The sequence below is a fragment of the Pseudophryne corroboree genome, chromosome 5, assembly GCF_028390025.1.
Source record: "Pseudophryne corroboree isolate aPseCor3 chromosome 5, aPseCor3.hap2, whole genome shotgun sequence".
Taxonomy (NCBI): domain Eukaryota; kingdom Metazoa; phylum Chordata; class Amphibia; order Anura; family Myobatrachidae; genus Pseudophryne; species Pseudophryne corroboree.
The window spans coordinates 96,411,603-96,437,669 of NC_086448.1; the positions used below are offsets into that span (position 1 = coordinate 96,411,603).

Here is a 26,067-nt window from a genome sequence, read left to right on the forward strand (position 1 = left end):
TAATACAGATGGCTGTGGTCGGCGGCATAAAATCAATGGGCGCCACTGGTTTCCGCTTGCAGGCACCTGATGCCCCGCAATAGATGAACGACTGCTGCATTAGCATAAGATAGTTAATAAGCTTCCGCAACTACAGCCACTTTGCCAGCAACTCAGAATCAGCTCAGTATTATGTAGGGGTATTTATCATATTCATATAACTCCAAAAACAAACAAAAACTACAGATGTAGCCATGTTCATCTTTGCTGCGATGCAGCATGCTGCGCCAGGCTGCAACTATTCACAGCCAGTGATCGTTCCATTAATTCCTATGGACGTACAGGTGTATATGGGGCACACTAGTCGCACCAGCTATGCCATGCTAAGAGTGGCTACATCTGTATTAATGCATTGCCGTTATGTACGTTACAGGCTGTTAAGATGCCACCGGTCTCTTTTCTAAAAATTATGAAGCTGAACAAGTCGGAGTGGCCGTACTTTGTGGTTGGTGTCATTAGCGCAATTATCAACGGTGCCACACAGCCAGCGTTTGCCATTATATTCTCCAAGATTATCGGGGTATGTAAAGAACTACAAATCATAATAGATTTCACCTTTTGAACCCAGTAAAGTAGGTGTTAAATCATGAAATGTGTAAACTGACATTACATCAAGGCATGCATGCACTAAAGGCTACTGTACTGTGGGGGTCATTCCGACCTGATCGCATGCTGCCGTTTTTCGCAGCGCAGTGATCAGGTCACTACTGTGCATGCGTATGCGCCGCAATCCGCAGGCGAGTTGTACGGGTACAAAGCGGATCGTTGCTGTGCGATGGATTTAACGAAGAATCCATTCGCACAGCCGATCGCAAGGAGATTGACAGGATGAGGGCGTTTGTGGGTGTCAACTGACCGTTTTCTGGGAGTGTTTGAAAAAACGCAGGCGTGTCCATGCATTTGCAGGGCGGGTGTCTAACGTCAATTCTGGGACCGGACAGGCTGAAGTGATCGCAAGGGCTGAGTGAGTTCTGACCTACCCAGAAACTGCACAAACTATTTTTGTACCGCTCGGCTGCACATGCGATCGCAGCATTGCACAGCAAATATACACCCCCCACTGGGCAGCGACTATGCGTTTGAACGGCTGCAAAAACTAGCTAGCGAGCGATCAACTCGGAATGACCCCCTGTATTTAGGCACGTCTAGTCATATTTCCTACTAACACTTGTCACTGTGCAGTCTTTGTCCCCGTCCTAGACACATTTCAAAGCATATCTGTCCCTTATTTGCAGATACTTCTGTTGTATGATTCCACTTATACAGTTTCTCCTTAGGGGTTGGGATCGTTATGCCAGCCATTGGGATGCCAGCGGTCAGTATACCAACCACGGCATCCCGACAGTGAGAATCACGACAGGGGGAAGTTAAGTGTACTTAACTTCCTCCAATAGCATAACCCTCCCCTCCCGCAGCTTAAACCTAACCCCCCCCCCTTCACCCACAGCCTAACCCTAACCCTCCAAATTCTGTTGGACCAATTTTAAACTGCATCTGTCTCACTCAGGCCTGATTCAGAGATTTACAGAAATTCAAAGCTTATGTAAATCTCTGATGGTTACAGATCTGGCATACTGTACTCGCCTACTCTCACGGTAGGGCCAGAAGCTCCTGAAATCCGCAAGCCAGCGGAAGAGAAAGTGGGGGCGGTCTGGGCGGCAGATGGGCAATTAATTGCATCATCGTGGGCCTGCTACCCGCTTCACATTGCCAGTAAAACAGCCTGCCGGAAAAGTGGGATAGTTTCCCAATCTGCCCACCATTTCTCCCACTTAACAGGAACACATCCCACCTCTGAGCCCACCTGGATGCCTCCCCCTCCCAAACGACATAGCATGATTGACACGCTGCTGGTGTTTAGGGTGGGCGGGGCACAGTGTCTCAGAACATGGGGGAATCGGACCATTTTCTGGATCTGATGAAGCCAGTGGCTGCCTCCTTGATTTTCTGGATCTGATGAAGCCAGTGGCTGCCTCCTTGAAGAGCATAGAAAAATGTGAGTTTATATGCAAATGTGGGAACACAGGACCTGATTCTGATTAGGAAGTAAATCAATAAAAGCAAGTAATTTTGTATGTGGAATAAACCATATTGCCATGCAAGGGGAGCAAATACATTTATATTTTTTCTGTGCAGAGTAAATACTGGCTGCTTTTACATGTAGCTCAGAAATGATAGACAGCTTTTCTGCAGCGGGGTACACTGGTATTCCACAGGGAATAACATTGGGGTGTAGAGTTGGATCTTGAACCGAGGCACCAACAGGCTAAAAGCTTTGACTATTCTCAGGATGCATAGCGCCGCCTCCTCTATAACCCCGCCTCCAGGCACTGGAGCTCAGCTTGTAAGTTGGTGCTTGCAGTGCAGGCAGCTAACAGGGAGGGCTACGCTAGGCAGCCCTGAAAAGAGCTTTTGAAGAAGATAGAAGATTTCAAGGGCCGCTGCACAGACACTTAGGAGTGCTATATGTCATACTGACAAATCATGCTGCGGCTCCCTCACCTCCCCCAGCAGCGCTGTATACTCCCGCGCCCTGGTTGCTGGGTACTTACAGTGGAGGGCTCTGGTCACTTCAATGGCACACACACTCGCCGCCGCTCTCCTGGATCGCACGTTTAGAAGGTAAGAGGGTCCCCAGGCGGGACACGGTGAAATCGCGATCCGGTGCGGACTATGGGAGCCTGCCACCCGCTTCACATTGCCAGTAAAAACAGCCTGCCGGAAAAGTGGGATAGTTTCCCAATCTGCCCACCATTTCTCCCACTTAACAGGAACACATCCCACCTCTGAGCCCACCTGGATGCCTCCCCCTCCCCAACGACATAGCATGATTCACACGCTGCTGGTGTTTAGGGTGGGCGGTGCACAGTGTTTCAGAACATGGGGGAATCGGACCATTTTCTGGATCTGATGAAGCCAGTGGCTGCCTCCTTGAAGAGCATAGAAAAGAAATGTGAGTTTATATGCAAATGTGGGAACACAGGGCCTGAGTCTGATTAGGAAGTAAAGCAATAAAAGCAAGGTAACTTTGTATGTGGAATAAACCATGCTGCCATACAAGGGGAGCAAATACATTTATATTTCTCTAACGTCCTAGTGGATGCTGGGGACTCCGTAAGGACCATGGGAAATAGACGGGCTCCGCAGGAGACAGGGCACTTTAAGAAAGAATTTGGATACTGGTGTGCTCTGGCTCCTCCCTCTATGTCCCTCCTCCAGACCTCAGTTTGAATCTGTGCCCGGACGAGTTGGGTGCTACTTAGTGAGCTCTCCTGAGTTTGCTGAGAGAAAGTATTTTGTTAGGTTTTTTATTTTCAGAGAGATCTGCTGGCAACAGACTCTCTGCTACGTGGGACTGAGGGGAGAGAAGCAGCCCTACTCACTGAAGATAGGTCCTGCTTCTTAGGCTACTGGACACCATTAGCTCCAGAGGGATCGTACACAGGATCGCACCCTTGGTCGTCCGATCCCGGAGCCGCGCCGCCGTCCCCCTCGCAGAGCCGGAAGACAGAAGCCGGTGACACAAGCAAGAAGACTTCGAAATCGGCGGCAGAAGACTCCGGTCTTCATATGAGGTAGCGCACAGCACTGCAGCTGTGCGCCATTGCTCCCACACTAAACCCACACACTCCGGTCACTGTAGGGTGCAGGGCGCAGGGGGGGGCGCCCTGGGCAGCAATTAGAGACCTCTTTGGCAAAAGTTTGCATAATATACAGTTGGGCACTGTATATATGTATGAGCCCCTGCCAAAATTGTACATGAAAGCGGGACAGAAGCCCGCCGTCGAGGGGGCGGGGCTTCTTCCTCAGCACTCACCAGCGCCATGTTTTTTCTCCACAGCACCGCTGAGAGGAAGCTCCCCAGTCTCTCCCCTGCAGTTACACGGTAGAAGAGGGTAAAAAGAGAGGGGGGCACATAATTAGGCGCAAAAATCAATATAAACAGCAGCTACTGGGTTAACATTAAGTTACTGTGTTATTCCTGGGTTAATAGCGCTGGGGTGTGTGCTGGCATACTCTCTCTCTGTCTCTCCAAAGGGCCTTATGGGGGAATTGTCTTCAGATGAGCATTCCCTGAGTGTGTGGTGTGTCGGTACGTGTGTGTCGACATGTCTGAGGTAAAAGGCTCCCCTAAGGAGGAGATGGAGTAAATATGTGTGTGAGAGGGTGTCTCCGTCGACAACGCCGACACCTGTTTGGATATGTGTAATTAAGTGCTAAGGTGAATTTATTGCACAAAATATTAGAGAACAGACAGGAAATCTACCCATGTCTGTCCCTATGTCGCAGAGACCTTTAGAGTCTCTCAATGCTCACTATCCAAAATAATAGACACTGATATCGACACGGAGTTTGACTCCAGTGTCGACTACGATAATGCAAAGTTACAGCCAAAATGACAGAAAAGTATTCAATATATGATTATTGTAATAAAAGATGATTTGCATATCACTGATGACTCATCTGTCCCTGACACAAGGGTACACATGTTTAAGGGGAAGAAAGCTGAGGTAAATTTCCCTCCTCTCATGAGGAAAAAGTAGAGATGTGCACTTGAAATTTTTCGGGTTTTGTGTTTTGGTTTTGGGTTCGGTTCCGCGGCCGTGTTTTGGGTTCGACCGCGTTTTGGCAAAACCTCACCGAATTTTTTTTGTCGGATTCGGGTGTGTTTTGGATTCGGGTGTTTTTTTCAAAAAACACTAAAAAACAGCTTAAATCATAGAATTTGGGGGTCATTTTGATCCCAAAGTATTATTAACCTCAAAAACCATAATTTCCACTCATTTTCAGTCTATTCTGAATACCTCACACCTCACAATATTATTTTTAGTCCTAAAATTTGCACCGAGGTCGCTGGATGACTAAGCTAAGCGACCCTAGTGGCCGACACAAACACCGGGCCCATCTAGGAGTGGCACTGCAGTGTCACGCAGGATGGCCCTTCCAAAAAACACTCCCCAAACAGCACATGACGCAAAGAAAAAAAGAGGCGCAATGAGGTAGCTGTGTGAGTAAGATAAGCGACCCTAGTGGCCGACACAAACACCGGGCCCATCTAGGAGTGGCACTGCAGTGTCACGCAGGATGGCCCTTCCAAAAAACACTCCCCAAACAGCACATGACGCAAAGAAAAAAAGAGGCGCAATGAGGTAGCTGTGTGAGTAAGATAAGCGACCCTAGTGGCCGACACAAACACCTGGCCCATCTAGGAGTGGCACTGCAGTGTCACGCAGGATGGCCCTTCCAAAAAACATTCCCCAAACAGCACATGACGCAAAGAAAAAAAGAGGCGCAATGAGGTAGCTGTGTGACTAAGATAAGCGACCCTAGTGGCCGACACAAACACCTGGCCCATCTAGGAGTGGCACTGCAGTGTCACGCAGGATGGCCCTTCCAAAAAACACTCCCCAAACAGCACATGACGCAAAGAAAAAAAGAGGCGCAATGAGGTAGCTGTGTGAGTAAGATAAGCGACCCTAGTGGCCGACACAAACACCTGGCCCATCTAGGAGTGGCACTGCAGTGTCACGCAGGATGGCCCTTCCAAAAAACACTCCCCAAACAGCACATGACGCAAAGAAAAAAAGAGGCGCAATGAGGTAGCTGTGTGAGTAAGATAAGCGACCCTAGTGGCCGACACAAACACCTGGCCCATCTAGGAGTGGCACTGCAGTGTCACGCAGGATGGCCCTTCCAAAAAACACTCCCCAAACAGCACATGACGCAAAGAAAAATGAAAGAAAAAAGAGGTGCAAGATGGAATTGTCCTTGGGCCCTCCCACCCACCCTTATGTTGTATAAACAGGACATGCACACTTTAACCAACCCATCATTTCAGTGACAGGGTCTGCCACACGACTGTGACTGAAATGACGGGTTGGTTTGGACCCCCACCAAAAAAGAAGCAATTAATCTCTCCTTGCACAAACTGGCTCTACAGAGGCAAGATGTCCACCTCATCATCATCCTCCGATATATCACCGTGTACATCCCCCTCCTCACAGATTATCAATTCGTCCCCACTGGAATCCACCATCTCAGCTCCCTGTGTACTTTGTGGAGGCAATTGCTGCTGGTCAATGTCTCCACGGAGGAATTGATTATAATTCATTTTAATGAACATCATCTTCTCCACATTTTCTGGAAGTAACCTCGTACGCCGATTGCTGACAAGGTGAGCGGCGGCACTAAACACTCTTTCGGAGTACACACTTGTGGGAGGGCAACTTAGGTAGAATAAAGCCAGTTTGTGCAAGGGCCTCCAAATTGCCTCTTTTTCCTGCCAGTATAAGTACGGACTGTGTGACGTGCCTACTTGGATGCGGTCACTCATATAATCCTCCACCATTCTTTCAATGGGGAGAGAATCATATGCAGTGACAGTAGACGACATGTCCGTAATCGTTGTCAGGTCCTTCAGTCCGGACCAGATGTCAGCATCAGCAGTCGCTCCAGACTGCCCTGCATCACCGCCAGCGGGTGGGCTCAGAATTCTGAGCCTTTTCCTCGCACCCCCAGTTGCGGGAGAATGTGAAGGAGGAGATGTTGACAGGTCGCGTTCCGCTTGACTTGACAATTTTCTCACCAGCAGGTCTTTGAACCCCAGCAGACTTGTGTCTGCCGGAAAGAGAGATCCAAGGTAGGTTTTAAATCTAGGATCGAGCACGGTGGCCAAAATGTAGTGCTCTGATTTCAACAGATTGACCACCCGTGAATCCTTGTTAAGCGAATTAAGGGCTCCATCCACAAGTCCCACATGCCTAGCGGAATCGCTCCGTGTTAGCTCCTCCTTCAATGTCTTCAGCTTCTTCTGCAAAAGCCTGATGAGGGGAATGACCTGACTCAGGCTGGCAGTGTCTGAACTGACTTCACGTGTGGCAAGTTCAAAGGGCAGCAGAACCTTGCACAACGTTGAAATCATTCTCCACTGCGCTTGAGACACGTGCATTCCACCTCCTATATCGTGCTGAATTGTATAGGCTTGAATGGCCTTTTGCTGCTCCTCCAACCTCTGAAGCATATATAGGGTTGAATTCCACCTCGTTACCACTTCTTGCTTCAGATGATGGCAGGTTCAGGCGTTTTTGGTGTTGCTCCAGTCTTCTGTACGTGGTGCCTGTACGCCGAAAGTGTCCCGCAATTCTTCTGGCCACCGACAGCATCTCTTGCACGCCCCTGTAGTTTTTTTAAAAATTCTGCACCACCAAATTCAAGGTATGTGCAAAACATGGGACGTGCTGGAATTTGCCCATATTTAATGCACACACAATATTGCTGGCGTTGTCCGATGCCACAAATCCACAGGAGAGTCCAATTGGGGTAAGCCATTCCGCGATGATCTTCCTCAGTTGCCGTAAGAGGTTTTCAGCTGTGTGCGTATTCTGGAAACCGGTGATACAAAGCGTAGCCTGCCTAGGAAAGAGTTGGCGTTTGCGAGATGCTGCTACTGGTGCCGCCGCTGCTGTTCTTGCGGCGGGAGTCCATACATCTACCCAGTGGGCTGTCACAGTCATATAGTCCTGACCCTGCCCTGCTCCACTTGTCCACATGTCCGTGGTTAAGTGGACATTGGGTACAACTGCATTTTTTAGGACACTGGTGAGTCTTTCTCTGACGTCCGTGTACATTCTCGGTATCGCCTGCCTAGAGAAGTGGAACCTAGATGGTATTTGGTAACGGGGGCACACTACCTCAAGAAATTGTCTAGTTCCCTGTGAACTAACGGCGGATACCGGACACACGTCTAACACCAACATAGTTGTCAAGGCCTCAGTTATCCGCTTTGCAACAGGATGACTGCTGTGATATTTCATCTTCCTCGCAAAGGACTGTTGGACAGTCAATTGCTTACTGGAAGTAGTACAAGTGGGCTTACGACTTCCCCTCTGGGATGACCATCGACTCCCAGCAGCAACAACAGCAGCGCCAGCAGCAGTAGGCGTTACACGCAAGGATGCATCGGAGGAATCCCAGGCAGGAGAGGAATCGTCAGAATTGCCAGTGACATGGCCTGCAGGACTATTGGCATTCCTGGGGAAGGAGGAAATTGACACTGAGGGAGTTGGTGGGGTGGTTTGCGTGAGCTTGGTTACAAGAGGAAGGGATTTACTGGTCAGTGGACTGCTTCCGCTGTCACCCAAAGTTTTTGAACTTGTCACTGACTTATTATGAATGCGCTGCAGGTGACATATAATTGAGGATGTTCCGAGGTGGTTAACGTCCTTACCCCTACTTATTACAGCTTGACAAAGGCAACACACGGCTTGACACCTGTTGTCCGCATTTCTGTTGAAATACTTCCACACCGAAGAGCTGATTTTTTTGGTATTTTCACCAGGCATGTCAACGGCCCTATTCCTCCCACGGACAACAGGTGTCTCCCCGGGTGCCTGACTTAAACAAACCACCTCACCATCAGAATCCTCCTGGTCAATTTCCTCCCCAGCGCCAGCAACACCCATATCCTCCTCATCCTGGTGTACTTCAACACTGACATCTTCAATCTGACTATCAGGAACTGGACTGCGGGTGCTCCTTCCAGCACTTGCAGGGGGCGTGCAAATGGTGGAAGGCGCATGCTCTTCACGTCCAGTGTTGGGAAGGTCAGGCATCGCAACCGACACAATTGGACTCTCCTTGTGGATTTGGGATTTCGAAGAACGCACAGTTCTTTGCGGTGCTACTGCTTTTGCCAGCTTGAGTCTTTTCATTTTTCTAGCGAGAGGCTGAGTGCTTCCATCCTCATGTGAAGCTGAACCACTAGCCATGAACATAGGCCAGGGCCTCAGCCGTTCCTTGCCACTCCGTGTGGTAAATGGCATATTGGCAAGTTTACGCTTCTCCTCCGACAATTTTATTTTAGATTTTGGAGTCCTTTTTTTACTGATATTTGGTGTTTTGGATTTTACATGCTCTGTACTATGACATTGGGCATCGGCCTTGGCAGACGACGTTGCTGGCATTTCATCGTCTCGGCCATGACTAGTGGCAGCAGCTTCAGCACGAGGTGGAAGTGGATCTTGATCTTTCCCTAATTTTGGAACCTCAACATTTTTGTTCTCCATATTTTAATAGGCACAACTAAAAGGCACCTCAGGTAAACAATGGAGATGGATGGATACTAGTATACTTATGGATGGACGAGCGACTGCCGACACAGAGGTAGCTACAGCCGTGGACTACCGTACTGTGTCTGCTGCTAATATAGACTGGATGATAATGAGATGAAATCAATATATATATATATATAATATCACTAGTACTGCAGCCGGACAGGTATATATATTTATTATGTAATGACTGATGACGGACCTGCTGGACACTGTCAGCTCAGCAGCACCGCAGACTGCTACAGTAAGCTACTATAGTAGTATGTATAAAGAAGAATGAAAAAAAAAAAACCACGGGTAGGTGGTATACAATTATGGATGGACGAGCGACTGCCGACACAGAGGTAGCTACAGCCGTGGACTACCGTACTGTGTCTGCTGCTAATATAGACTGGATGATAATGAGATGAAATCAATATATATATATATAATATCACTAGTACTGCAGCCGGACAGGTATATATATTTATTATGTAATGACTGATGACGGACCTGCTGGACACTGTCAGCTCAGCAGCACCGCAGACTGCTACAGTAAGCTACTATAGTAGTATGTATAAAGAAGAATGAAAAAAAAAAAACCACGGGTAGGTGGTATACAATTATGGATGGACGAGCGACTGCCGACACAGAGGTAGCTACAGCCGTGGACTACCGTACTGTGTCTGCTGCTAATATAGACTGGATGATAATGAGATGAAATCAATATATATATATATATATATATATATATATAATATCACTAGTACTGCAGCCGGACAGGTATATATATTTATTATGTAATGACTGATGACGGACCTGCTGGACACTGTCAGCTCAGCAGCACCGCAGACTGCTACAGTAAGCTACTATAGTAGTATGTATAAAGAAGAAAGAAAAAAAAAAACCACGGGTAGGTGGTATACAATTATGGATGGACGAGCGACTGCCGACACAGAGGTAGCTACAGCCGTGGACTACCGTACTGTGTCTGCTGCTAATATAGACTGGATGATAATGAGATGAAATCAATATATATATATATATATATATATATAATATCACTAGTACTGCAGCCGGACAGGTATATATATTTATTATGTAATGACTGATGATGGACCTGCTGGACACTGTCAGCTCAGCAGCACCGCAGACTGCTACAGTAAGCTACTATAGTAGTATGTATAAAGAAGAAAGGAAAAAAAAAAAAACCACGGGTAGGTGGTATACAATTATGGATGGACGAGCGACTGCCGACACAGAGGTAGCTACAGCCGTGGACTACCGTACTGTGTCTGCTGCTAATATAGACTGGATGATAATGAGATGAAATCAATATATATATATATATATATATATATATATATATATAATATCACTAGTACTGCAGCCGGACAGGTATATATATTTATTATGTAATGACTGATGACGGACCTGCTGGACACTGTCAGCTCAGCAGCACCGCAGACTGCTACAGTAAGCTACTATAGTAGTATGTATAAAGAAGAAAGGAAAAAAAAAAACCACGGGTAGGTGGTATACAATTATGGATGGACGAGCGACTGCCGACACAGAGGTAGCTACAGCCGTGGACTACCGTACTGTGTCTGCTGCTAATATAGACTGGATGATAATGAGATGAAATCAATATATATATATATAATATCACTAGTACTGCAGCCGGACAGGTATATATATTTATTATGTAATGACTGATGGCGGACCTGCTGGACACTGTCAGCTCAGCAGCACCGCAGACTGCTACAGTAAGCTACTATAGTAGTATGTATAAAGAAGAAGAAAAAAAAAAAAAAAAAAACGGGTAGGTGGTATACAATATTATATATATATTATATACAATTATATATATATATTATATATATTAAACTGGTGGTGATTATTAAACTGGTGGTCAGGTCACTGGTCACACTATCAGCAACTTGCAAGTAGTACTCCTAAGCAGACAATCACAATATATATTATACTGGTGGTCAGTGTGGTCACAATGGCAGTGTGGCACTCTGGCAGCAAAAGTGTGCACTGTACGTTATATGTACTCCTGAGTCCTGCTCTCAGACTCTAACTGCTCCCCACTGTCAGTGTCTCCCCCACAAGTCAGATATACATTATACAGTCACACTATCTATCTATCACTTCAGCAAGTAGTAGTAGTACTCCTCCTAATGCTCCCCAAAATTGCTACTGTGTCTCTCTCTACTCTAGTCTCACTCTCTTCTCTATAAACGGAGAGGACGCCAGCCACGTCCTCTCCCTATGAATCTCAATGCACGTGTGAAAATGGCGGCGACGCGCGGCTCCTTATATAGAATCCGAGTCTCGCGATAGAATCCGAGCCTCGCGAGAATCCGACAGCGGGATGATGACGTTCGGGCGCGCTCGGGTTAACCGAGCAAGGCGGGAAGATCCGAGTCGCTCGGACCCGTGTAAGAAAACATGAAGTTCGGGCGGGTTCGGATTCCGAGGAACCGAACCCGCTCATCTCTAGGAAAAAGAGCGGGAATCTCCAGACAAGAGACTGCAGTTTCCCACAAAGAATTCTCAGCCAGTATCCTTTCCCCACTAGGGCCAGGATATGATGGGAATCTTCCCCTAGGGTGTCACGTTTGCCCAAAAGGTAGCCCTGACGTAACAGCTATTCTCAGGGATCCTGCAGATAGCGTGCACATTCTGGTACACTACTCAGACCAGCGATTGTGTCGGCATGGGTTTATAGCGCTGTGGCAGCGTGGACAGGTACCTTATCAGCAGAGACTGAGACCCTAGTATGTATATAGATATATATATGTATATATAGAGATATATATATATATTAAAGATGCTGTCTTAAGAGATATGTATATATATATAAAACATGCCCAAAGGGACATGAGTATACTGGGTCCTAGAGTCAAAGCTATGTTGATTTCTGCTTGACGTGTCCTGTAGAATATGCAATGGACAGATGATGCCGACTTAAGAGGCATATGGAAGGCTGTGGATTGTGTGGAGAAGGGTCTTGGACCTGGTCTCCACAGCTATAGCTGGTAATTCTGATATTTTGCCTTATATTCCTGCACAGCCTAGGAAAGCACGACATTATCAAATGCAGCCTTTCGAATAAAGAAACAAGAAAGTCCGAGGTGCGTCCTTTCTTGCCAGAGGCGGGGGGCAGAGAAAAGAAGCTGCACAACACAGCTAGTTCCCAGGAACAGAAGTCCTCCCCGGCCTCTACAAAAATCCACCGCATGTCGCTGGGGCTCCACAGGCGGAGCTAGGCCCGGTGGGGGCACGCCTTCGTAAGTTCAGCCACAAGTGGGTTCACTCCCTGTTAGATCCCTGGGCAATAGATATTGTGTCTCAGGGATACAAGCTGGACTTTCAGAAGATGCCCCCTCACCGACGGCCCTGCCGGCTTCCCCCCACGAGAGGGAAACAGTGTTAACTGCAATTCACAAATTGTATCTTCAACAGGTGGTGGTCAAGGTTCCCCTCCTTCAACAAGGAGGGGGTTATTATTCGACCATGTTGTAGTACCGAAACCAGACGGTTCGGTCAGACCCATATTGAATTAAAAATCCCTGAACATATACCTGAAAAGGTTCAAGTTCAAGATGGAATCGCTAAGAGCGGTCATTGCAAGCCTGAAAGGGGGAGATTTTATGGTGACTCGGGACAGAAGGGATGCATACCTTCATGTCCCCATTTATCCACCTCATCAGGCGTACCTCAAAATTGCGGTACGGGATTGTCATTACCAATTTCAGACGTTGCCATTTGGTCTCTCCACGGCCTTGAGAATATTCACCAAGGTAATGGCGGAAATGATGGTACTCCTGCGGAAGCAGGGTGTCACTATTATCACGTACTTGGACGATCTCCTCATAAAAGCGAGATCAAGAGAGCAGTTGCTGAACAGCGTGTCACTTTCTCTGGAAGTGTAACGGTAACACGGCTGGATTCTATATATTCCAAAGTCGCAGTTGGTTCCTACAGCTCATCTGCCTCTCCTAGGCTTGATCCTAGACACAGACCAGAAAAGGGTTTATCTCCTGATAGAGAGAGCTCAGGAGCTCGTGACACTGGTCAGGAATCTATTAAAACCAAAACAGGTGTCAGTGCATCACGGCACTCGAGTCCTGGGAAGGAGGGTGGCATCATACGAAGCCATTCCCTTCGGCAGGTTCCATGCGAGGACCTTCCAATGGGACTTGCTGGACAAGTGGTCCGGATCACATCTTCAGATGCATCGGTTAATCACCCTATCGCCCAGGGCCAGGGTGTCTCTCCTGTGGTGGCTGCAGAGTGCTCACCTTCTCGAAGGTCGCAGATTCGGCATTCAGGACTGGGTCCTGGTGACCACGGATGCAAGCCTCCGAGGGTGGGGGGCAGTCACACAGGGAAGAAATTTCCAAGGACTGTGGTCAAGGCAGGAGACTTGCCTTCACATCAATATCCTGGAACTAAGGGCCATATACAACGCCCTAAGTCAAGTGGAGACCCTGCTTCGCGACCAATCGGTTCTGATTCAGTCAGACAATATCACCGCAGTGGCTCAGGTAAACTGCCAAGGCGGCACAAGGAGCAGGGTGGCGATGGTAGAAGCCACCAGAATTCTTTGCTGGGCGGAGAATCACGTAAGCGCACTGTCAGCAATGTTCATTCCGGGAGTGGACAACTGGGAAGCAGACTTCCTCAGCAGGCACGACCTCCACCCGGGAGAGTGGGGACTTCATCAAGAAGTCTTCGTGCAGATTGCAAGTCGGTGGGAACTGCCACAGGTGGACATGATGGCATCCCGCCTCAACAAAAAGCTGCAGAGATATTGCGCCAGGTCAAGAGACCCTCAGGCGATAGCTGTGGACACACTGGTGACACCGTGGGTGTTCCCGTCGGTCTATGTATTTCCTCCTCTTCCTCTCATACCCAAGGTGCTGAGAATCATAAGAAAAAGAGGAGTAAGAACAATACTCATTGTTCCAGATTGGCCACGAAGGACCTGGTATCCAGATCTGCAAGAAATGCTCACAGAGGACCCGTGGCCTCTGCCTCTAAGACAGGACTTGTGCAACAGGGGCCCTGTCTGTTCCAAGACTTACCGCGGCTGCGTTTGACGGCATGGCGGTTGAACGCCAGATCCTAGCAGAAAAAGGCATTCTGGATGAGGTCATTCCTACGCTGATAGAGGCTAGGAAGGATGTGACGGCTCAACATTATCACCGTATATGGCGAAAAGATGATGCTTGGTGTGAGGCCAGGAATGCCCCTACGGAGGAATTCCAGCTGGGCCGTTTCCTTTACTTCCTACAGTCGGGAGTGACTTTGGGCGTGAAATTGGGTTCCATTAAGGTCCAGATTTCGGTCCTATCCATTTTCTTTCAAAAAGAACTGGCTTCTCTTCCTGTTCAGACGTTGTTAAGGGAGTGCTGCATATTCAGCCCCTTTTGTGCCTCCAGTGGCACCTTGGGATCTTAACGTGGTGTTGAGTTTCCTGAAGTCACACTGGTTTGAGCCACTTAAAACCGTGGAGTTAAAATTTCTCACGTGGAAGGTGGTCATGATATTAGCCTTGGCTTCAGCTAGGCGTGTGTCAGAATTAGCGGCTTTGTCACATAAAAGCCCCTATCTGGTTTTCCATATGGACAGGGCAGAATTGCGGACCCGTCCACAATTTCTGCCAAAAGTGGTGTCATCTTTTCATATGAACCAACCTATTGTGGTGCCTGTGGCTACTCGTGACTTGGAGGATTCCGAGTTGCTGGATGTGGTCAGGGCTTTGAAGGTTTATGTAGCCAGAACGGCTAGAGTCAGGAAAACTGAGTCGCTGTTTATCCTGTATGCATCCAACAAGCTGGGTGCTCCTGCTTCAAAGCAAACTATTGCTCGCTGGATCTGTAACACAATTCAGCAGGCTCATTCTGCGGCTGGATTGCCGCTTCCAAGATCAGTAAAAGCCCACTCCACAAGGAAGGTGGGCTCTTCTTGGGCGGCTGCCCGAGGGGTCTCGGCATTACAGCTTTGCCGAGCGGCTACTTGGTCAGGTTCAAACAGTTGTGCAAAGTTTTACAAGTTTGATACCCTGGCTGAGGAGGACCTTGTGTTTGCTCATTCGGTGCTGCAGAGTCATCCGCACTCTCCCGCCCGTTTGGGAGCTTTGGTATAATCCCCATGGTCCTTACGGAGTCCCCAGCATCCACTAGGACGTTAGAGAAAATAGGATTTTACTTACCCGTAAATCTATTTCTCGTAGTCCGTAGTGGATGCTGGGCGCCCGTCCCAAGTGCGGACTTCTTTTGCAATACTTGTATATAGTTATTGCTTAAATAAGGGTTATGTTGTGGTTGCATCAGGGTTGATCTGATGCTCCGTTGTTGTTCATACTGTTAACTGGGTAAGTTTATCACAAGTTATACGGTGTGATTGGTGTGACTGGTGTGACTGGTATGAGTCTTGCCCTGGATTCCAAAATCCTTTCCTTGTACTGTCAGCTCTTCCGGGCACAGTTTCTCTAACTGAGGTCTGGAGGAGGGACATAGAGGGAGGAGCCAGAGCACACCAGTATCCAAATTCTTTCTTAAAGTGCCCTGTCTCCTGCGGAGCCCGTCTATTCCCCATGGTCCTTACGGAGTCCCCAGCATCCACTACGGACTACGAGAAATAGATTTACCGGTAAGTAAAATCCTATTTTTTTCTATGCAGAGTAAATACTGGCTGCTTTTACATGTAGCCCAGAAATGATAGACAGCTTTTCTGCAGTGGGGTATGCTGGTATTCCACAGGGAATAACATTGGGGTGTAGAGTTGGATCTTGAGCCGAGGCACCAACAGGCTAAAAGCTTTGACTTTTCTCAGGATGCATAGCGCCGCCTCCTCTATATCCCCGCCTCCAGGCACTGGAGCTCAGTTTGTAAGTTGGTGCCTGCAGTGCAGGCAGCTAACAGGGAGGGCTGCGCTTGGCAGCCCTGAGAATAGCTTTTGAAGAAGATAGAAGATTTCAAGGGCCGCTGCACAGGCACTTAGGAGTGCTATATGTCATACTGACAAATCATGGTGCGGCTCCCTCACCTCCCCCAGCGGCGCTGTATACTCCTGCGCCCTGGTTGCCGGGTACTTACAGCGGAGGGCTCCGGTCACTTCAAGGGCACACACACTCGCCGTCACTCTCCTGGATCGCGTGGCCACTCGTCTAGGTCGTCGAGTTAAGAGGGTCCCCTAGGCGAGACCCGCTGAAATCGTGATCCGGCACGGTCTATGGGAGACAGAACGCTTGCGCTGTCGTGGACACTGTGGCCGTACAGGGACCCCACTGGACCACCAGGGCAAGGGCACAGGTCGGATTAAGCTATAATCCGTTTTATGTAGGCCCGCAGTACCTGGTGGTGAAGTCCAGCAAGGGGATAAGGCTCTGACCTGTAGCCCCTCCCCCAGCCCCAGGCGCCATTTGCTGCAAATGTTCCCGCACTGGAGCTGCATCTCTCTCTCTCTCACTCCCTGTCAGCGTTTTGGCGCCATTACACACACAGCTGAGCTGACTCTGGGACTGCTGGGCAATGTCTCCTCTGTAAAGTCGCCTGCATCATCATCATTCACAGGACACTTAAGAATTCTACATGTCATTTGCACAGTGTTCTTTAATAGCAAGTGCATTTCTACAGGGATATTTAGTACCTGTATCCTGTGATATACATCCAGTCTTTACTGTGAATTGTTATCTCTATATACCTACATAGCTTTTCTTAGTAGTACAGTTACTTAGTATTGCTAGTCTAGATCAAGGAGGGATCCATTCCATGTACTCAGGATTGTAATGCTTTGTCTCAGATCCCTATTGTTGAACCTGAGTGGTTAACTTCTATCAAAGGAATGATCTCTCAGATCTCTACTAGGGTAGCTAATACTGAGACTGAAACTCAGGTGTTAAAGAATTCTATGGCAGTTTGGTCAGGCTCTGTCCCTATTCCTGCAAAATCCCCTAGCATGTTCCCACAGAAACGTGCACTTGCCCAAATTATGCAAGATGACATGGATACTGATTCTGATACTACAGATGGAGATGGGGATGTGCTGAGGGGGGTGGCATCCCTTGCAAAGGGGGTGCAGCTCATGATTGAGGCCATTAGAGATGTGCTAAACATTAGTGACACCACACCTGAGCAGGTTGAGGAGGCTTCCTTCACTGACAATAAGAAAGCCTCGCTAACCTTTCCTGCGTCTAAAGAATTAAACGCTATATTTGAAAAATCCTGGGAAAACCCGGAGATAAAATTCCAGATCCTAAAAAGAGTTTTGGTTGCATTTCCCTTCCCTGAGTAAGATGGAAAAAAATGTGAAAACCCACCAATTGTGGACGCATCTGTCTCCAGACTGTCTAAAAAATAAGATTTTAAACCTACCAGTAAATCTATTTCTCCTAGTCCGTAGAGGATGCTGGGGACTCCGTAAGGACCATGGGGTATAGACAGGCTCCGCAGGAGATAGGGCACCTAAAAAGGACTTTTACTATGGGTGTGCACTGGCTCCTCCCTCTATGCCCCTCCTTCAGACCTCAGTTAGAGAACTGTGCCCAGAGGAGATGGACAATACAAGGCAGGATTTAGAAATCCAAGGGCAAGATTAATACCAGCCCACACCAATCATACCATGTAACCTGGATCATACATAACCAGTTAACCGTATGAACAATAACAGTAACGGTCCAAGACCGATTCCAACTGTAACAGAACTAGTGATGTGCACCGGACATTTTTCGGGTTTTGTGTTTTGGTTTTGGATTCGGTTCCGCGGCCGTGTTTTGGATTCGGACGCGTTTTGGCAAAACCTCACCGAATTTTTTTTGTCGGATTCGGGTGTGTTTTTAAAAAAAACCTAAAAAACAGCTTAAATCATAGAATTTGGGGGTAATTTTTATCCCATTAGTATTATTAACCTCAATTACCATAATTTCCACTCATTTCCAGTCTATTCTGAACACCTCACATTATTTTTAGTCCTACAATTTGCACCGAGGTCGCTGGATGGCTAAGCTAAGCGACACAAGTGGCCGACACAAACACCTGGCCCATCTAGGAGTGGCACTGCAGTGTCAGGCAGGATGGCACTTCAAAAAAATTGTCCCCAAACAGCACATGATGCAAAGAAAAAAAGAGGCGCACCAAGGTCGCTGGATGGCTAAGCTAAGCGACACAAGTGGCCGACACGAACACCTGGCCCATCTAGGAGTGGCACTGCAGTGTCAGGCAGGATGGCACTTCAAAAAAATTGTCCCCAAACAGCACATGATGCAAAGAAAAATGAAGGAAAAAAGAGGTGCAAGATGGAATTGTCCTTGGGCCCTCCCACCCTTATGTTGTATAAACAGGACATGCACACTTTAACGAACCCATCATTTCAGCGACAGGGTCTGCCACACGACTGTGACTGAAATGACTGGTTGGTTTGGGCCCCCACCAAAAAAGAAGCAATCAATCTCTCCTTGCACAAACTGGCTCTACAGAGGCAAGATGTCCACCTCATCATCATCCTCCGATTCCTCACCCCTTTCACTGTGTACATCCCCCTCCTCACAGATTATTAATTCGTCCCCACTGGAATCCACCATCTCAGGTCCCCGTGTACTTTCTGGAGGCAATTGCTGCTGGTGAATGTCTCCACGGAGGAATTGATTATAATTCATTTTGATGAACATCATCTTCTCCACATTTTCTGGAAGTAACCTCGTACGCCGATTGCTGACAAGGTGAGCGGCTGCACTAAACACTCTTTCGGAGTACACACTGGAGGGAGGGCAACTTAGGTAGAATAAAGCCAGTTTGTGCAAGGGCCTCCAAATTGCCTCTTTTTCCTGCCAGTATACGTACGGACTGTCTGACGTGCCTACTTGGATGCGGCCACTCATATAATCCTCCACCATTCTTTCAATGGTGAGAGAATCATATGCAGTGACAGTAGACGACATGTCAGTAATCGTTGGCAGGTCCTTCAGTCCGGACCAGATGTCAGCACTCGCTCCAGACTGCCCTGCATCACCGCCAGCGGGTGGGCTCGGAATTCTTAGCCTTTTCCTCGCACCCCCAGTTGCGGGAGAATGTGAAGGAGGAGCTGTTGACTGGTCACGTTTCGCTTGACTTGACAATTTTCTCACCAGCAGGTCTTTGAACCTCTGCAGACTTGTGTCTGCCGGAAAGAAAGAGAGATACAACGTAGGTTTTAAATCTAGGATCGAGCACGGTGGCCAAAATGTAGTGCTCTGATTTCAACAGATTGACCACCCGTGAATCCTGGTTAAGCGAATTAAGGGCTCCATCCACAAGTCCCACATGCCTAGCGGAATCGCTCTGTTTTAGCTCCTCCTTCGATGTCTCCAGCTTCTTCTGCAAAAGCCTGATGAGGGGAATGACCTGACTCAGGCTGTCAGTGTCTGAACTGACTTCACGTGTGGCAAGTTCAAAGGGTTGCAGAACCTTGCACAACGTTGAAATCATTCTCCACTGCGCTTGAGTCAGGTGTATTCCCCCTCCTTTGCCTATATCGTGGGCAGATGTATAGGCTTGAATGGCCTTTTGCTGCTCCTCCATCCTCTGAAGCATATAGAGGGTTGAATTCTACCTCGTTACCACCTCTTGCTTCAGATGATGGCAGGGCAGGTTCAGGAATGTTTGGTGGTGCTCCAGTCTTCTGTACGCGGTGCCTGAATGCCGAAAGTGGCCGCAATTCTTCGGGCCACCGACAGCATCTCTTGCACGCCCCTGTCGTTTTTTAAATCATTCTGCACCACCAAATTCAATGTATGTGCAAAACATGGGACGTGCTGGAATTTGCCCAGATGTAATGCACGCACAATATTGCTGGCGTTGTCCGATGTCACAAATCCCCAGGAGAGTCCAATTGGGGTAAGCCATTCTGCGATGATCTTCCTCAGTTCCCGTAAGAGGTTGTCAGCTGTGTGCCTCTTATGGAAAGCGGTGATACAAAGCGTAGCCTGCCTAGGAACGAGTTGGCGTTTGCGAGATGCTGCTACTGGTGCCGCCGCTGCTATTCTTGCTGCGGGAGGCAATACATCTACCCAGTGGGCTGTCACAGTCATATAGTCCTGAGTCTACCCTGCTCCACTTGTCCACATGTCCGTTGTTAAGTGGACATTGGGTACACCTGCATTTTTTTAGGACACTGGTGAGTCTTTTTCTGAGGTCTGTGTACATTTTCGGTATCGCCTGCCTAGAGAAATGGAACCTAGATGGTATTTGGTACCGGGGACACAGTACCTCAATCAAGTCTATAGTTGCCTCTGAATTAACGATGGATACCGGAACCACGTTTCTCACCGCCCAGGCTTCCAAGGCCTGAGTTATCTGCTTTGCAGCAGGATGACTGCTGTGATATTTCATCTTCCTCGCAAAGGACTGTTGGACAGTCAATTGCTTACTGGAAGTAGTACAAGTGGTCTTCCGACTTCCCCTCTGGGATGACGATCGACTCCCAGCAGCAACAACAGCAGCGCCAGCAGCAGTAGGCGTTACACTCAAGGATGCATCGGAGGAATCCCAGGCAGGAGAGGACTCGTCAGACTTGACAGTGACATGGCCTGCAGGACTATTGTCTTTCCTGGGTAAGGAGGAAATTGACACTGAGGGAGTTGGTGGTGTGGTTTGCAGGAGCTTGGTTACAAGAGGAAGGGATTTAGTGGTCAGTGGACTGCTTCCGCTGTCACTCAAAGTTTTTGAACTTGTCACTGACTTATGATGAATGCGCTGCAGGTGACGTATAAGGGAGGATGTTCCGAGGTGGTTAACGTCCTTACCCCTACTTATTACAGCTTGACAAAGGCGCTTGACACCTGTTGTCCGCAATTGTGTTGAAATAATTCCACACCGAAGAGGTGATTTTTTTTGTATTTTGACCAGGCATGTCAATGGCCATAATCGTCCCACGGACAACAGGTGTCTCCCCGGGTGCCTGACTTAAACAAACCACCTCACCATCAGAATCCTCCTTGTCAATTTCCTCCCCAGCGCCAGCAACACCCATATCCTCATCCTGGTGTACTTCAACAGTGACATCTTCAATTTGACTATCAGGAACTGGACTGCGGGTGCTCCTTCCAGCACTTGCAGGGGGCGTGCAAATGGTGGAAGGCGCAAGCTCTTCCCGTCCAGTGTTGGGAAGGTCAGGCATCGCAACCGACACAATTGGACTCTCCTTGGGTATTTGTGATTTAGAAGAACGCACAGTTCTTTGCTGTGCTTTTGCCAGCTTAAGTCTTTTCATTTTTCTAGCGAGAGGATGAGTGCTTCCATCCTCATGTGAAGCTGAACCACTAGCCATGAACATAGGCCAGGGCCTCAGCCGTTCCTTGCCACTCCGTGTGGTAAATGGCATATTGGCAAGTTTACGCTTCTCCTCAGACGATTTTAATTTTGATTTTTGGGTCATTTTACTGAACTTTTGTTTTTTGGATTTTACATGCTCTCTACTATGACATTGGGCATCGGCCTTGGCAGACGACGTTGATGGCATTTCATCGTCTCGGCCATGACTAGTGGCAGCAGCTTCAGCACGAGGTGGAAGTGGATCTTGATCTTTCCCTATTTTAACCTCCACATTTTTGTTCTCCATTTTTTAATGTGTGGAATTATATGCCAGTATCAATAGCAATGGCCTTCTACTATATTTACTGCGCACAACTGAAATGCACCACAGGTATGGATGGATAGTATACTTGACGACACAGAGGTAGGTACAGCAGTGGCCTTCCGTACTGCTATATATAGTATACTGGTGGTCACTGTGTCAGCAAACTGCAAAACTAAAATGCACCACAGGTATAGAATGTAGATGGATAGTATACTTAATGAATGACGACACAGAGGTAGGTACAGCAGTGGCCTACCGTACTGCTATATATAGTATACTTGTGGTCACTGTGTCAGCAAACTGCAAAACTAAAATGCACCACAGGTATAGAATGTAGATGGATAGTATACTTAATGGATGACGACACAGAGGTAGGTACAGCAGTGGCCTACCGTACTGCTATATATAGTATACTGGTGGTCACTGTGTCAGCAAACTGCAAAACTAAAATGCACCACAGGTATAGAATGTAGATGGATAGTATACTTAATGAATGACGACACAGAGGTAGGTACAGCAGTGGCCTACCGTACTGCTATATATAGTATACTGGTGGTCACTGTGTCAGCAAACTGCAAAACTAAAATGCACCACAGGTATAGAATGTAGATGGATAGTATACTTAATGAATGACGACACAGAGGTAGGTACAGCAGTGGCCTACCGTACTGCTATATATAGTATACTGGTGGTCACTGTGTCAGCAAACTGCAAAACTAAAATGCACCACAGGTATAGAATGTAGATGGATAGTATACTTAATGAATGACGACACAGAGGTAGGTACAGCAGTGGCCTACCGTACTGCTATATATAGTATACTGGTGGTCACTGTGTCAGCAAACTGCAAAACTAAAATGCACCACAGGTATAGAATGTAGATGGATAGTATACTTAATGAATGACGACACAGAGGTAGGTACAGCAATGGCCTACCGTACTGCTATATATAGTATACTGGTGGTCACTGTGTCAGCAAACTGCAAAACTAAAATGCACCACAGGTATAGAATGTAGATGGATAGTATACTTAATGAATGACGACACAGAGGTAGGTACAGCAGTGGCCTACCGTACTGCTATATATAGTATACTGGAGGTCACTGTGTCAGCAAACTGCAAAACTAAAATGCACCACAGGTATAGAATGTAGATGGATAGTATACTTAATGAATGACGACACAGAGGTAGGTACAACAGTGGCCTACCGTACTGCTATATATAGTATACTGGTGGTCACTGTGTCAGCAAACTGCAAAACTAAAATGCACCACAGGTATAGAATGTAGATGGATAGTATACTTAATGAATGACGACACAGAGGTAGGTACAGCAGTGGCCTACCGTACTGCTATATATAGTATACTAGTGGTCACTGTGTCAGCAAACTGCATAACTAAAATGCACCACAGGTATAGAATGTAGATGGATAGTATACTTAATGAATGACGACACAGAGGTAGGTACAGCAGTGGCCTACCGTACTGCTATATATAGTATACTGGTGGTCACTGTGTCAGCAAACTGCAAAACTAAAATGCACCACAGGTATAGAATGTAGATGGATAGTATACTTAATGAATGACGACACAGAGGTAGGTACAGCAGTGACCTTCCGTACCATACTGCTATATATAGTATACTGGTGGTCACTGGTCAGCAAAACTCTGCACTGTACTCCTCCTATATAATATTAATTATACTGGTGGTCCCCAGTCCCCACAATAAAGCAGCACACTGAGCACAGATATGGAGTGTTTTTCAGGCAGACAACGTATACTGGTGGTCACTGTCAGCAAAACTCTGCACTGTACTCCTGCTATATAATACAGCTGCTCCCCAGTCCCCACAATTAAGCAGTGTGAGCACAGATATATTATGCAGCACACTGAGCACAGATATGGTATGGAGCGTTTTTTTCAGGCAGAGAACGGATAAAAACTGGTGGTCACTTATCAGCAAAACTCTGCACTGTACTCCTCCTAACAGCTGCTCCCCAGTCCTCCCCACAATTAAGCAATAAAGCAATCAAGTTCAACAATAAACGGAGAGGACGCCAGCCACGTCCTCTCCCTATCATCTCCAATGCACGAGTGAAAATGTCGGCGACGCGCGGCTGCTTATATAGAATCCAAATCTCGCGAGAATCCGACAGCGGGATGATGACGTTCGGGCGCGCTCGGGTTAGCCGAGCAAGGCGGGAAGGTTCGAACCTGCCTCGGACCCGTGTAAAAAGGGTGAGGTTCGGGGGGGGGTTCGGTTTCCGAGAAACCGAACCCGCTTATCTCTAAACAGAACCCTTATGTAAGCAACAACTATATACAAGTCTTGCAGAGTTACCGCACTGGGACGGGCGCCCAGCATCCTCTACGGACTAGGAGAAATAGATTTACCGGTAGGTTTAAAATCTTATTTTCTCTTACGTCCTAGAGGATGCTGGGGACTCCGTAAGGACCATGGGGTTTATACCAAAGCATCCAATCGGGCGGGAGAGTGCATATGACTCTGCAGCACCGACTGAGCCAGGTGTATCAAACTTGTAGAATTTAGCAAAAGTGTTTGACCCCGACCAAGTCGCCGCTCGGGAAAGCTGTAATGCCGAGACGCCTCGGGGAGCCGCCCAAGAAGAACCCACCTTCCTAGTGGAATGGGCCTTAACCGAATTTGGTACCGGCAATCCAGTCGTAGAATGAGCCTGCTGAATCGTATTACAGATCCAGCGAGCAAGAGTCTGCTTCGAAGCAGGTGCGCCAATCTTATTAGCAGCATACAGGACAAATAGAGCCTCTGTTTTCCTAATTCTAGCCATCCTGGCTACATAAATCTTTAAGGCCCTGACTACGTCCAGGGATCTGGAATCCTCCAGGTCACTTGTAGCCACAGGCACCACAATAGGTTGATTCATATGGAATGAAGAAACCACTTTAGGCAAAAATTGCGGACGTGTCCTCAATTCAGCTCGATCCACATGAAAAATCAAGTAGGGGCTCTTGTGTGATAAAGCCGCCAATTCTGACACTCGCCTTGCTGATGCTAAGGCCAACAACATGACCACCTTCCAGGTAAGAAATTTCAACTCAACCTTGTTAAGCGGTTCAAACCAGTGTGATTTAAGGAACTGCAACACCACGTTCAGGTCCCATGGTGCCACTGGAGGCACAAAAGGGGGCTGGATGTGCAGCACTCCCTTTACAAACGTCTGGACTTCTGGAAGAGAAGCCAATTCCTTCTGAAAGAAAATCGACAGGGCCGAAATCTGTACCTTAACAGAGCCTAATTTCAGGCCCATATCCACTCCTGTCTGTAGGAAGTGGAGAAAACGACCCAGATGAAAATCTTCCGTAGGTGCATTCTTGGTCTCACACCACGACACATACTTTCGCCAGATACGGTGATAGTGCTTTACCATCACCTACTTCCTAGCCTTTATTAAAGTAGGGATGACCTCTTCCGGAATCCCCTTTTTCGCTAGGATTCGGCGTTCACCTGCCATGCCGTCAAACGTAACCGCGGTAAGTCTTGAAATACACAGGGCCCCTGTTGCAACAGGTCTTCCCTCAGAGGAAGAGGCCAGGGATCTCCTGTGAGCATCTCTTGTAGATCCGAGTACCAGGCCCTTCGAGGCCAGTCTGGGACAACGAGTATCGTCTGTACTCTTCTTCGTCTTATGATCCTCAACACTTTTGTGATGAGAGGAAGAGGAGGAAACACGTAGACTGATTTGAACACCCACGGTGTTACCAGAGCGTCTACTGCTACTGCCTGAGGGTCCCGAGACCTGGCACAATACCTCCGAAGCTTCTTGTTGAGGCGTGACGCCATCATGTCTATTTGAGGAGTTCCCCAAAGACGCGTTACGTCTGCAAAGACTTCTTGATGAAGTCCCCACTCTCCTGGATGGAGATCGTGTCTGCTGAGGAAGTCTGCTTCCCAGTTGTCCACTCCCGGAATGAAGACAGCCGACAGAGCGCTTACGTGATTTTCCGCCCAGCGAAGAATCCTGGTGGCTTCCGCCATCGCGACTCTGCTTCTTGTCCCGCCTTTACATGAGCCACTGCTGTGACATTGTCTGATTGAATCAGAACCGGTAGGTTTCGAAGAAGACTCTCCGCTTGTCGAAGACCGTTGTAAATGGCCCTGAGTTCCAACACATTGATGTGTAGACAGGACTCCTGGTCTGACCACAGTCCCTGAAAATTTCTTCCTTGTGTGACTGCTCCCCATCCTCGGAGGCTCGCGTCCGTGGTAACCAGGATCCAATCCTGAATTCCGAACCTGCGACCCTCCAGCAGGTGAGTACTTTGCAACCACC

At 47.8% G+C, this 26,067-nt stretch overlaps 1 protein-coding gene across 2 annotated transcripts in view; it reads left to right on the forward strand.

Moving 5' to 3' along the window:
* Nucleotides 1-26,067, forward strand: part of LOC134927267 (ATP-dependent translocase ABCB1-like) — a 503,919-nt gene that overhangs the window by 350,533 nt on the left and 127,319 nt on the right. For both annotated transcript variants that reach the window (XM_063921477.1, XM_063921479.1), the window contains exon 17: nucleotides 413-559. In XM_063921477.1, coding sequence (XP_063777547.1) covers nucleotides 413-559 — 147 coding nt within the window. The remainder of the gene's footprint in view (nucleotides 1-412; nucleotides 560-26,067) is intronic.